Source organism: Rhineura floridana, chromosome 3 (assembly GCF_030035675.1).
Source record: "Rhineura floridana isolate rRhiFlo1 chromosome 3, rRhiFlo1.hap2, whole genome shotgun sequence".
NCBI lineage: Eukaryota > Metazoa > Chordata > Lepidosauria > Squamata > Rhineuridae > Rhineura > Rhineura floridana.
Window position 1 is genome coordinate 221,997,750 of NC_084482.1, and position 10,923 is coordinate 222,008,672.

The following is a 10,923-nucleotide window of genomic DNA, read 5'->3' on the forward strand; positions in this document are numbered from 1 at the left end:
AGAGTAATGGATACATCAAAGGCATTGCGCTTCATAGGAAACCCTACGCTAACTCACTAGAGTCCCTAACTATACTCTAGACATGCTCTGCAGTGTGTGAAGGAAGTTGACTCAACGACCCCCACTGGGAGCGGCAGGCTTATATAGGAAATGTTTTTGAACGTAATCTCTTACTCCTTCGTAATTCCTGTCTTTGCCCTGTCAGTTTCTGGCAGCGACGGAAACGAGGAGACAGGGGACGTGCATCCAACAGCTCATCTGAAGACACCTGCTCCCGAGTAACAGGCTCGAGGTCAGGGGGCGGTGCCATGCTGGAATCCTCCTGGGAACTGCTTGGAAAAGGAGGAGGTGGCACTGACTCTGAAGCTTCCTCCCCCAAGTCCTCTGCTTCAACTGGGGGCAGTGCGCTCGGCTCCTCAGAAAGGGCATTACTCGTGGGAACTGGCTGAAGAGCAGGCTGCCCCCCTCCCGCACGATCCTGCTCAGACACAACAATCCCTAACTCGGCTTCTTCTGGCTGCGGAGGTGCCTGAAACTCATGCCTCCCCCCTTCCTGTCCCTTCTGAGTTGGCTGCAGCGCAACATGTGCATGCAGTACGTTATAATCCATTCTAATGCATTTTTTAATCAATTAATTAAAAATAAACCATGCCTTTTTTAATTTAAACCTAGTACAGATGAAGTACTGTGTTTGGGGCAAGCTCGGGCAATTGATTAGGGATATCTTAGAGTCATCTCTGAGTTGTAATCAAGGACAACAGATTATGTCAATTTCAAGAAAAAAAAGTCCAAACGGCTTCTAGCTTTTTCCCTCCCGTTTTTCACTTTAACCTGTGGATTCTCCGTGGGGGGCTTGTGTATCACCAAGAAAACTTCCAGAGTTGTAGAGCAAGCGATTCTGAATCCAACAGTATAAGCCTTGTAAGTTTTTGTTTTGAATTGGGACTATACAAAGCACTAGAAAGGGGTGTGGGGGGTTATTTTCATTTAACATGGTAGAACGCAAAAAATCCCTACTGACTATAGTATACAGCCACTCTCGTGACTGTATAATATCCCACCATTCCACTGAAAGGGAACGACACCAACAGACATGTAACAGTTAGGCAGACACTTCACTGTAATGTCCTCCCCGTGTTTTATCCTGAAGATGTGTATGGTTCAAAGGGCACCCTTTAAATGGAAGGAGGTAATCTAAGAGTTTACCTATGGATCCCTCTTCTGAGCAAAGAAAGCACTCATGTTTAGAAGCCGTTGAACATCTTAATGTTTCAAAAGCTCAGAATTATTAGACTTGTTGAATTTGCAAAGCAGAGAACTGCATCATTCCAGTGACAACCTTTGTAATGCATAAAGAAATTCTCCTCTCGCTTAATCCATCTATTACTTCCAAGGAGAAAGCAAAATAAATGCATTATTGCTAACCACATTCAAAAACATTACATATACAGAATGTGAAAATATTAGTCCTCCTTTTTGTCTGTATTCAAAGCTTGCCAACCAGTAAATCTTGGCTCTCTTAACTAAGAACTGCTCTGCAAAATCCCACCTGAAGTCCATGGGAGGGCTCCCATCCTATCTCCAACAGCACCCGATGGATGCCCACAGGGGTTCAAAAGTGGCACATGAATGTCCAGCTCTGTCCCAGTTCTCTTCCCCCAGCATGTACTTACATATACAGAGTGAAAATATTAGTCCTTCCTTTTGTCTATATTCAAAGCTTGCCAACCATTTTCAACAGGTGACACTGAGTTACGGTGTTTCTCCAACAGTGGTTGGGAACCTCTAGATCCCCCCACCTCCAAAAAACAGAAACGGGTCAGCATCTCCTCAGAGTGAACATGCTCCAACCGTGAATGGGCTCCAGGCTCTTTGTAGTTCCAGAAGTCCATTTCTGTGCCTTTCTTAGCTTCACGAAATCTTCTTTGAGAAGTGACAAGGATGGCAGACAGGATTCTAAATGTTGCTGCACTAAACGTATGTACAGTTCAGGGCTGCTAGCTATATTTGGAGACTTGCTTCTTTGCTTGCTAAAGGCCAGTCACGTTACTACCGCTGGGTGAATATGCTTCCATAATGGCCTTTGAGGGCTGAAATGTGTTTCTTCAGTGAGCCACCCAAAGAAGAAAGAGGTCAGAGTTTTGCTGCTGGCTGGAAGAGGGATGCTGTTTTATCCTTTGTGAATTCCTTGAAGTTCTGCAAGAGATATGGATACTTATAACCTAGTGTGATATTTTTATAGTGGCTCCTCCATATGGATTCTTTGATGTGAGATGAAGTATGCTTTCCATCGAAAGCTCTTCCCACACTACAAGCACTTATATGGTTTCCTGTGTGGATTTTCTGATGAGAAGTAAAGTGTGTACTCCACCAAAAGCTCTTTCCACATTCTAAGCATTTATATGGTTTCTCCCGTGTGAGTTCTCTTATGTGAAGTAAGGGATGAGCTGTGGGCGAACGTCCTTCCACATTCCAAACATTTATATGGTTTCTCTCCTGTGTGGATTCTGCTATGTGAACTAAGTTCTGAGCTATGCCTGAAACTCTTTCCACACTCCAAGCATTTATATCGTTTCTCTCCTGTGTGGATTTTCTGATGAGAAGTAAAGTGTGTATTCCGTGTAAAGCTCTTTCCACACTCCAAGCACTTATATTGTTTCTCTCCTGTGTGGATTTTGTGATGAGAAATAAGACCTGAGCTACCACTGAAGCTTTTTCCACATTCAAAGCATGCATACTTTTCCCCTCTGTGCATCTTTTGATGCGTACTAAGGCTTGCATTCTGACTGAAGCTCTTTCCACACTCAAAGCACTTATACGGCTTCTCCCCTGTATGGATTCTGTGATGACAAGTAAGGTATGTCCTAGTACTGAAGCTCTTCCCACATGTCATGCATTTATATGGCTTCTCTCCTGTGTGGATCCGCTGATGCACAGTAAGGTGTGAACTCTGATTGAAGCTCTTCCCACACTCCCAGCACTGATATGGTTTCTTGCCAGTGTGAGTCCTCTGATGGGAAGAAAGATGTGACCTCTGACTGAAGCTCTTTCCACATTCCAAGCATTTAAATGGTTTCTCCCCTGTGTGAGTTCTCTTATGTGAAGTAAGGGATGAGCTGTGGGCGAACGTCCTTCCACATTCCAAACATTTATATGGTTTCTCTCCTGTGTGGATTCTGCTATGTGAACTAAGTTGTGAGCTAAGCCTGAAACTCTTTCCACAATCAAAGCAGGTATATGGTTTCACTCCTGTGTGAAGTGTTCGATGTGAAATAAAGTTAGAGCTATGGCTAAAGTTCTTTCCACATTCCAAGCATTTAAATGGATTCTCCCCTGTGTGAGTTCTCTTATGTGAAGTAAGGGACACGCTATGGGCAAATGTCCTTCCACATTCCAAACATTTATATGGTTTCTCTCCTGTGTGAAGTTTTTGATGTGAAATAAGGTTATAGCTACGGCTAAAGTTCTTTCCACATTCCAAGCATTTAAATGGATTCTCCCCTGTGTGAGTTCTCTTATGTGAAGTAAGGGACACGCTATGGGCAAATGTCCTTCCACATTCCAAACATTTATATGGTTTCTCTCCTGTGTGGATTTTGCTATGTGAATTAAGTTGTGAGCTAAGCCTGAAACTCTTTCCACACTCAAAGCAGGTATATGGTTTCACCCCTGTGTGATTTTTTTGATGTGAAGAAAGGCTAGAGCTATGGCTAAAGCTCTTTCCACATTCCACACATCTATATGGTTCTTCTCCTGTGTGGATTCTCTGATGTGAAATAAGATGACAGTTCCGAGTGAATTCTTTTCCACACTCCATGCAATTATATGGTCTCCCTGCTGTGTGAATTCCACAATGTTTAGTGAGGGCTGTCCTCTTACTAAAGCTCTTTCCACATTTCAAGCATTTAAATATTTTTTCTCCTGTGTGGACTCGCTGATGTAAACTAAGGTGTGAACTCTGACTGAAGGTCTTCCCACACTCCACACATTTATGTGGTTTCTCTTCTGTGTGAATTCTCCGATGTGAAGCAATATGTGAAATCTGACTGAAACTCTTTCCGCAGGGAATGCGGAAAAGAATCACGTGGGGAGAATCCCCTGTGTGGATTCTACAGTGTGAGTGAAGGTGAGATTTACTCTCGAATATTTTGCCACATGAAGGACACTCATGCTTCTCCTTCGTCTTGTGATGGTTTTTCTGGACTGGGATTTGACATGAGTTATCGGCCTGGGTATGAGTGGCTTTATTCCTCCCATTCTCCGCTTGGCTTTCCTCCTGACTTCTTGTTAACTCTTGATCTCCAAAGGTTTCTTCCTTCACTTCAGGCGTGGCTATTTCTGATGAGACTTGATGTGGCTCCCGAGAAGGATGACTGTCCTGTCCCTCACCTGCCAGAATTAAGAGAGAATCCCAATAAAGGATGTAATCCCAGTTACAATCCCAGTGAGACTTGCTGTAAATGCTGATCAGTGCTGAGAGAAAGCCTTGCTTGCTAAGGAACAACCAGGAATGCACTTGAAGGCTCCCAATTGATCCTTTGCAGCCACAGCTTTACCTGTCCCACACCTGATGTCCCATATGTTATCACGCATCGGGCAGGTGGCCATGATTTAAGGAAAACAGCCTCTCAGCCCCAATTAGGAACCTTGCCGGGCCTAATTCTGCCTGCAGGCTGGAAGTTCCCCATTGCCAACTTGGAAGCGTCAGCTGCTGCAAGATGCAACAGTCTGTCTCTTTGCAGTCAACGCTTCAAGAGGATGATTCACAGGCAATGTGAGCCCCTTCAGACCTTTCTCTCTCTCTCTTTCTCCTCCTCCCCCCTAAAGCTGCTGAAACTCTGGAGACCTTTGTTCTGCACTAAGGTCCAGTAGAATAATGCCTTCTCTTTGGGGCCGATTTATCACCTTAATTTTCTGGGGGCTTCTTTCCTCTGCAATCCTACCCTTATGGTGGGAAAACCATTTACCTTCCCCAATTTTTTTTGCTGGAGGGCAGTATTATTATTATTAATTTGACTTGTTAGTTGCTTGTTACACAGAAGTCTACAAGCAATATACATATTTAAAAATATTAACATAAATACATTATAATATTAACACATTCATACACAACACTTGCCATTCATGAAAATATGCAGAACAACCGCTAATGCCTTGGGAAAGAAAGTATGATGTCTCTAGAAACCAATCAGCATGAAAGGGGAGAGTGTTAGCTACTGAGAAGTGTCTTATCAGTGGCTGACTCACCTCCCTTCATTCTGATTGGCTCCAATCAGCAGGAAAGGACAAGGAAGCATGTTAGAAGACTCTTTTCAATGGCTAACACACTCCCCTTTCATGCCGATTGGCTCGTAGGATGCTGGAGACATAGGGACCCTGCTCCCAAAAAAGTAAGTGGTCTAAGACCCCCTGAGACCCTGAATGACTACACCACTGGTCTAGACAGATCAAGGCTTGCATGAATTTAGCTTATGAATCATTCAAGGTACCTGTGCCAAAACATATGCCAGCCCACTCAGCCAGGTCAAGAGCAACATGGGACAGCCTCTTCTGAAAATAACACACCTATGTGGGTTTTGTAGGGCTGCGATGGGGGCCACACCAACTATGTTTCTTAAGCACTACAAAATATGCTCAGACCGGGGCAACACAGTCTGCACACATAACACCAATCCTGGCACGACAACATTGGCTACCACTTCATTGCTGGGCCCAGTTCAGACTGCTGGTTTTGACCTACAAAGCCTTATGTGGCTCAGGACCCCAATATCTCTGGGACTGCTTCTCCCCAGATGAACCCACTCAGACCCTGCATTTTGTCATCTGAGACTCTCCTCTGTGTGCCCCTTCTGAGGGTGATGCAGTGGAATGGAAAAAAAGGCCTTCTCAGTGGTGGCTCCCTTTTCTGGAATGTTCTCCCAGGTAGGCATGCCTGGTTCCATCACTATCTGGCTTTTGGAGCCAGGCTAAAACATTTATATTTTCCCCAGCGCTTGCACTTTAATTTTCTGCTTATCTTTTTTTTTGTGGGGGGGGGGAGTAGAGATTGGATCTGCTCTTTTATTATTAGTACATTTTAGGTTATTTTAACTCTTCTTACACTTGTTTGTAATGCTGGGGTTTAAGCAGCAACTAAACAACAATAACACAAGTGAGCCGTTGGGAGACAAGTCCTGCAAGCGCTTCCTTAGTTTTCAGGCAGCTGCTCTTTAATTTTCCTGTCCTAACGTCCCACATTGAACGCCTCGGTGGTGTTCAGTGGAGGGCAAGGACCCCCCCGCTTGGAGGTCAGCTGCCCGCTTATTTGTGTACATAGCTACAAGTTGACAGCAGGAGGCTATCTGTGCCACTCTCCTTAATATGTCTATTACTTCTGTGAGCTCTGGAGCTACTCGTTCAGCTTGCCATCAACTGTTCAAAAGGAAGGACAGCAAAGCAAGACCTGCGTTTCCTGTAGTTGGGTGCTGCAGGAAGCCCTTGACTTTACCAACATGATGACAACAGCGATCATAGAAGCGAGGCTGCCGATTTGCAAGAGACAGGTTCTTGTGTTAATTCAGAAAGCCCGAAACAGCTTGGGCCCAGCACTGTTTTAAGGACCTTCTGATCCCTTACGTTCCACCTCAATCACTGAAATCCTCTGACGGGACACTTTGTGGTTCTCCATGCCCCTGAGGTTCCGTCGGCCTTTACTTGGAACCGGGGTTTATACTAAAAGCAGCCAGCACGCTGCCTGCCCCCAAACTATTCAAGGAATTAGTCGCATAATATACCATTAGGAGGGCTTTTTTGGTGACAGTACTCACCAGTACGGAGTACAGCAGGGCCCCACTCATACGGCGGGTTACGTTCCGGACCCCCGCTGTAAAGCGAAAAACGCTGTAAAAGCGGAACAAGCGCTGTATAAGTGGGGCTTTAGTCTAATTGCATCTAATTGAGACCACCGCATTCGCGAAGTGCCTCAAAGTGAAGCGCCCTAAAGCGGGGCCCTACTGTACAAGCACCTCTTCTTTTGCTGTCCATGCCAGCCATTTTGTGCTGGGACCCACAGTCGTACTTTTATCAAGATATGAGTACCGGCACCTCATTTTTTTACTGAAAAAAAAGCACTGACTAGTACTATAAGGTTATAAAGATTTGAATGGAACCAGTATTTATCTTCACTTTCTGTTTCTTTTCATCTTTTCTCATCTATTTCTTTTTTAGAAATCACCTAGCTCCTTTTAAAACTCCATATGCTCAGTTGCACAAAAACTTACCGCACGTTGCACAACTTTTTTTGACACTGCACTAAACGTGCCGAGCTGCACGTTAGAATTATTCAGACAGGCCTTTACAATGTGAATATCTTTTTTTTTTACCAGCCAGTATTTATTGATGTTTTGTCGTTGCTGTTTGTACAACACAGCCTTGTTGCATTTTCCCAAAAGCATGGTTTAAAAATATTTAAATATCCAAGTCCAACATGGCTAAGTAAGTTTGACTCAGCAGGTGCCATCAGTGAGGAATCTTCCTTAAATTCTCATACTCTGATTCCAGCACCATTTTGCGGAACAGTCTGCGCTCTGGTCTTCCTCCCATTCTGTCCCCTTTCAGGTGGGGGACACTATTGTTATTATTATTATTATTATTATTAATTAGATTTATTTCCCACCCTTTCTCCCAGCAGGAGCCCAGCACAGCAAACAAAAGCACTAAAAACACTTTAACACTTGCCACCTTCCTCCCTGTTCCAGCAAAGGGGGAAATCCTAGGAGGGGCATTAATTCTGAGGTGACTCTGGGCCTTTGACCTGTTCAGCCTAGTGGAGGGTGGGACTGATTCAGCGTTTACACCCCGTATAAACATTTGTGAAGAAAGAAACCCAGCGTGAGGGAGATGCTGTGTGATCTCCAAACGGGCACAAATTCGCAGCCCGTTGGGCCAAGCCAGTCCTGGGTGAGAACGCAAGGAGCCCACCAGCCCTCCAAGGAAGCCCCTCAATCCCTAAGCAGCGAAGGGTCCCACCACATACCTGAACAGCTGCTTGCAGATCCTTTCTTGAGACCTTTGACAAATGGATCCTCCATCTAGGAGAGGAGATCAGATCAGGTTTGGAGCAAGCAGACAGGCTAGTAGCTTCTGACTGATCCAGGCTTTCCTCAGCAACCCCTTCCTATTTCTCCCCCCCAAGTGGGCAAGAGGACGTAAGATGAAGCTCCTCTAACTTCTGCACACGGGGAAGGTCCATGGCTCAGTTAGTAGAACATCTGCTTTGCATGCAGAAGGTCCCAGGTTCAAACCCAGAGATGTGAAGGCCCGGAAAAAAACACACAGAAAAATCATAATAAACAGTGCCCAGAACCTTTTTTTAAAAGTCTATATATTTGCCCATTATTTTCTCTTCAGAAATGTGTACATTTTGATAACATTGCAATATCCCAGACACGTTCAAACTATTCTGAAAATGAAGGAGGAAAGCTCCCCCTCGCCCCCCTGCGCTGGTAGCCTTTTACAATCCTTATTTCTGAACTTCCAAATCCTTCTCTAATATTATATTTTTAAAATGATTTAATACTTGTATTTTGGGATCATTCAGTACTTGCAAGATGGATTTGTTCTGCATCTAGCACTTTTTAATATCAGCAGCTGCAAGAAAACTGCCTGCTATTCCCTAAGCATGGCACTTTTAAGGAACTGTCCACGGATTATATTATAATGTATATTAATATCAGACTGGGCTGGAAAGGTTTATTGTGCCTGAATCACTCTGGCTTTATGTATTTTAGCAACTGATAAATATCAGCTGATACTGCGTGTTAAGGATTGATGAAGGAGTTTTAAAAGTTAGGAAGTTTGTCTAAGTGGAATGAACTGGAACAGCTGTAGTATGTTTTGAAATGAATTGGAAGTAGATGACCGTGATGCTTTCATCAGTAATATCCAGTTCTTGTATAGGTATTCTTGGGCTCTGAACTGTGTAGGGGACAACTTTGTGGAAATGCAGCACACAAATAAAAGTAATTTTTGTTATTTATGTAACTTGTTTTTAATGTTTTGTTATGGGTTTGGGGTTGAGATGGATGATTTCTAAGAGTCCCCTTCCAGCCTCTGCGCTGCTGGCCAGATCTCCCTTTGTTAGTATAAACTGTCACATAGAGGAGGGTACAGATTTGTTCTCTGCTGCCCCAGAGGGTAGGACTAGGTCTAATGGTTTTAAGTTGCAGGAGCGTAGATTCAGATTGGACATTAGAAGGAACTTCTTGACAGTAAGGGCAGTTCGGCAATGGAACCGACTGCCTAGGGAGGTGGTGGGATCCCTTCGCTGGATGTCTTCAAGCAGAGGCTGGACAGCTGTCTGCGGGAGATGCTCTAGCTGTGGATTTCCTGCTGTGAGCAGGGGGTTGGACTCGATGGCCTACAAGGCCCCTTCCAACTCTATGATTCTATGATTCTATAATAGAGTGGCCAGGTGAGTTAATGGGCCTATCAAGTGCCCATTAACTGGTGAAATGGGTCATGGAGATCCTATTGTTATTGAAACTCTTCAGGAGAGACTCCCCCCCTTCCTTGACCTAGGAGAGGTTTGTGTTTGGAGTTGTGGCTGGGAACGGCTGGGAACTGGAGGCAGGCAGAGAGACTAGCTCTCTGCACCATGGCTTTGGGGTGCCTCCTGTAACCCTGTTGGAAAAGCTGGATATTGGACTGCTGATGCCTTGAACCTCTCCATCCTAAGCTCAGGTTGCAATGTGTGTAAATAAACAAACCATATTTCATAAAGACACCACAGACTCCGCTGACCTTCTTCCCGAGGAAACCAAACCCTGGGCGAGTGCAGGGACCCCTGGAAATCTCACCGCTTGGAGATTGGGGTGGTGCGCAACAGTTTGTTTTATTAGTATTTTAACGACTTTTTAAATACTGCATATTGGAAACTGCTTAGAGGTCTTTTGTTCTAGTTAGTAAATAAAAATGAATAAAAAAAAATAAAATCATAAATAAAGAAAACAATAATAACTCACTGAGAATGGTTCTGCCTGGTTTAAATAATGAGAGAAATAGTTTAAATCCAGCCAGTCCCCCCCCCCAAAAAAAGCCTTGAACTTGGCTAGATGAGGAGTAGCGAGCTCTCGGTGGAAAAATGCTATGTATATGTCTGTCTGCTTAGGGGTGTTCACACATCACATTCAATGAGTGTACAATCCGTGCACCTCTGTGCACAATAGTGGAGCTGTTGAAATAAGAGGTGCATACTTTTTCACACAAACACTTGTACCTGGGTAGAGACAGCTTGCACCTGTGTCCAGTGTAATGTCTGAACAAGCCTCTTGAGTTTTGTGCTTTGGAAAAAGTTTCTGTGATTTGGACACCCCCTTCCTCCCATTAACACTCTGAGGCACTCCTGCCAATGTGCAGGCTTCCAAGGCCAGGCAGGGGGGAGGCTGGCAGCGCCAGGAGAGACTGACCCCCAGCACCCCCACAGATGGGCCAATCCTGCAAGAGAAGTTGAGATCCACCCCAAGGGGACTTCCATGTTCCCCTCCAACAAACTTCCAGGGGGATATCTGGAAATCCAAAAGGGGCTCTCCCTCCAGCTGTGGGCAGAAAAGCAGCACAGCAAACCCCTCCCCTCCAACATGTGCCCCCCAACAAGGCTACATCAAGACCCCCCCTCTTTCCCCCCTGCCTGAGCTGTGCGTCATCCCTGGGGGGACTGGGCTGAGCTGCAAATGGTGTGTGGGGGGGCACCTTCAGTGGAAACAGTTTGGCAGCTGGACGGTGTGGATCAGCCCCCCTCCCGCCACACCCCTTTCTATGGATTCCCCCCCAAAAAACCCTCCTCTTCCCTCCAACCCCGAAATCATGTTGCACCTCTTTTTTCTCTCTTCCTCCTCGTGGCCCATTTCTCCTCCCGGATTATGAATGGAGACCCCTCCCCACTTT

At 45.1% G+C, this 10,923-nt stretch overlaps 1 protein-coding gene across 2 annotated transcripts; it reads right to left on the bottom strand.

The window, feature by feature from the left end:
* On the bottom strand, positions 1 to 10,923 carry LOC133381739 (zinc finger protein 883-like). 2 transcript variants are annotated; one of them, XM_061621130.1, is made up of 3 exons: positions 10,852 to 10,923; positions 8,015 to 8,249; positions 1 to 4,389 (listed from the first exon to the last, which is right to left on the bottom strand). In XM_061621130.1, exons 2-3 carry the CDS (start codon positions 8,067 to 8,069, stop codon positions 2,399 to 2,401), a joined length of 2,046 nt encoding a protein of 681 aa, XP_061477114.1. In that variant the 5' UTR covers positions 8,070 to 8,249; positions 10,852 to 10,923; the 3' UTR covers positions 1 to 2,398. The 2 variants fall into 2 exon arrangements, with proteins under 2 accessions (XP_061477114.1, XP_061477115.1); XM_061621131.1 differs by having other exon boundaries at positions 8,015 to 8,069; positions 10,852 to 10,881.

What these genes read in the sequence shown, in the direction of transcription:
- LOC133381739 (XM_061621130.1), bottom strand. Translation starts at nt 8,069, where the DNA reads ATGGAGGATCCATTTGTCAAAGGTCTCAAGAAAGGATCTGCAAGCAGC. An exon ending in ATCTGCAAGCAGCTGTTCAG is followed by an intron (nt 4,390 to 8,014) that starts GTATGTGGTGGG and finishes TAATTCTGGCAG; the next exon opens with GTGAGGGACAGGACAGTCAT.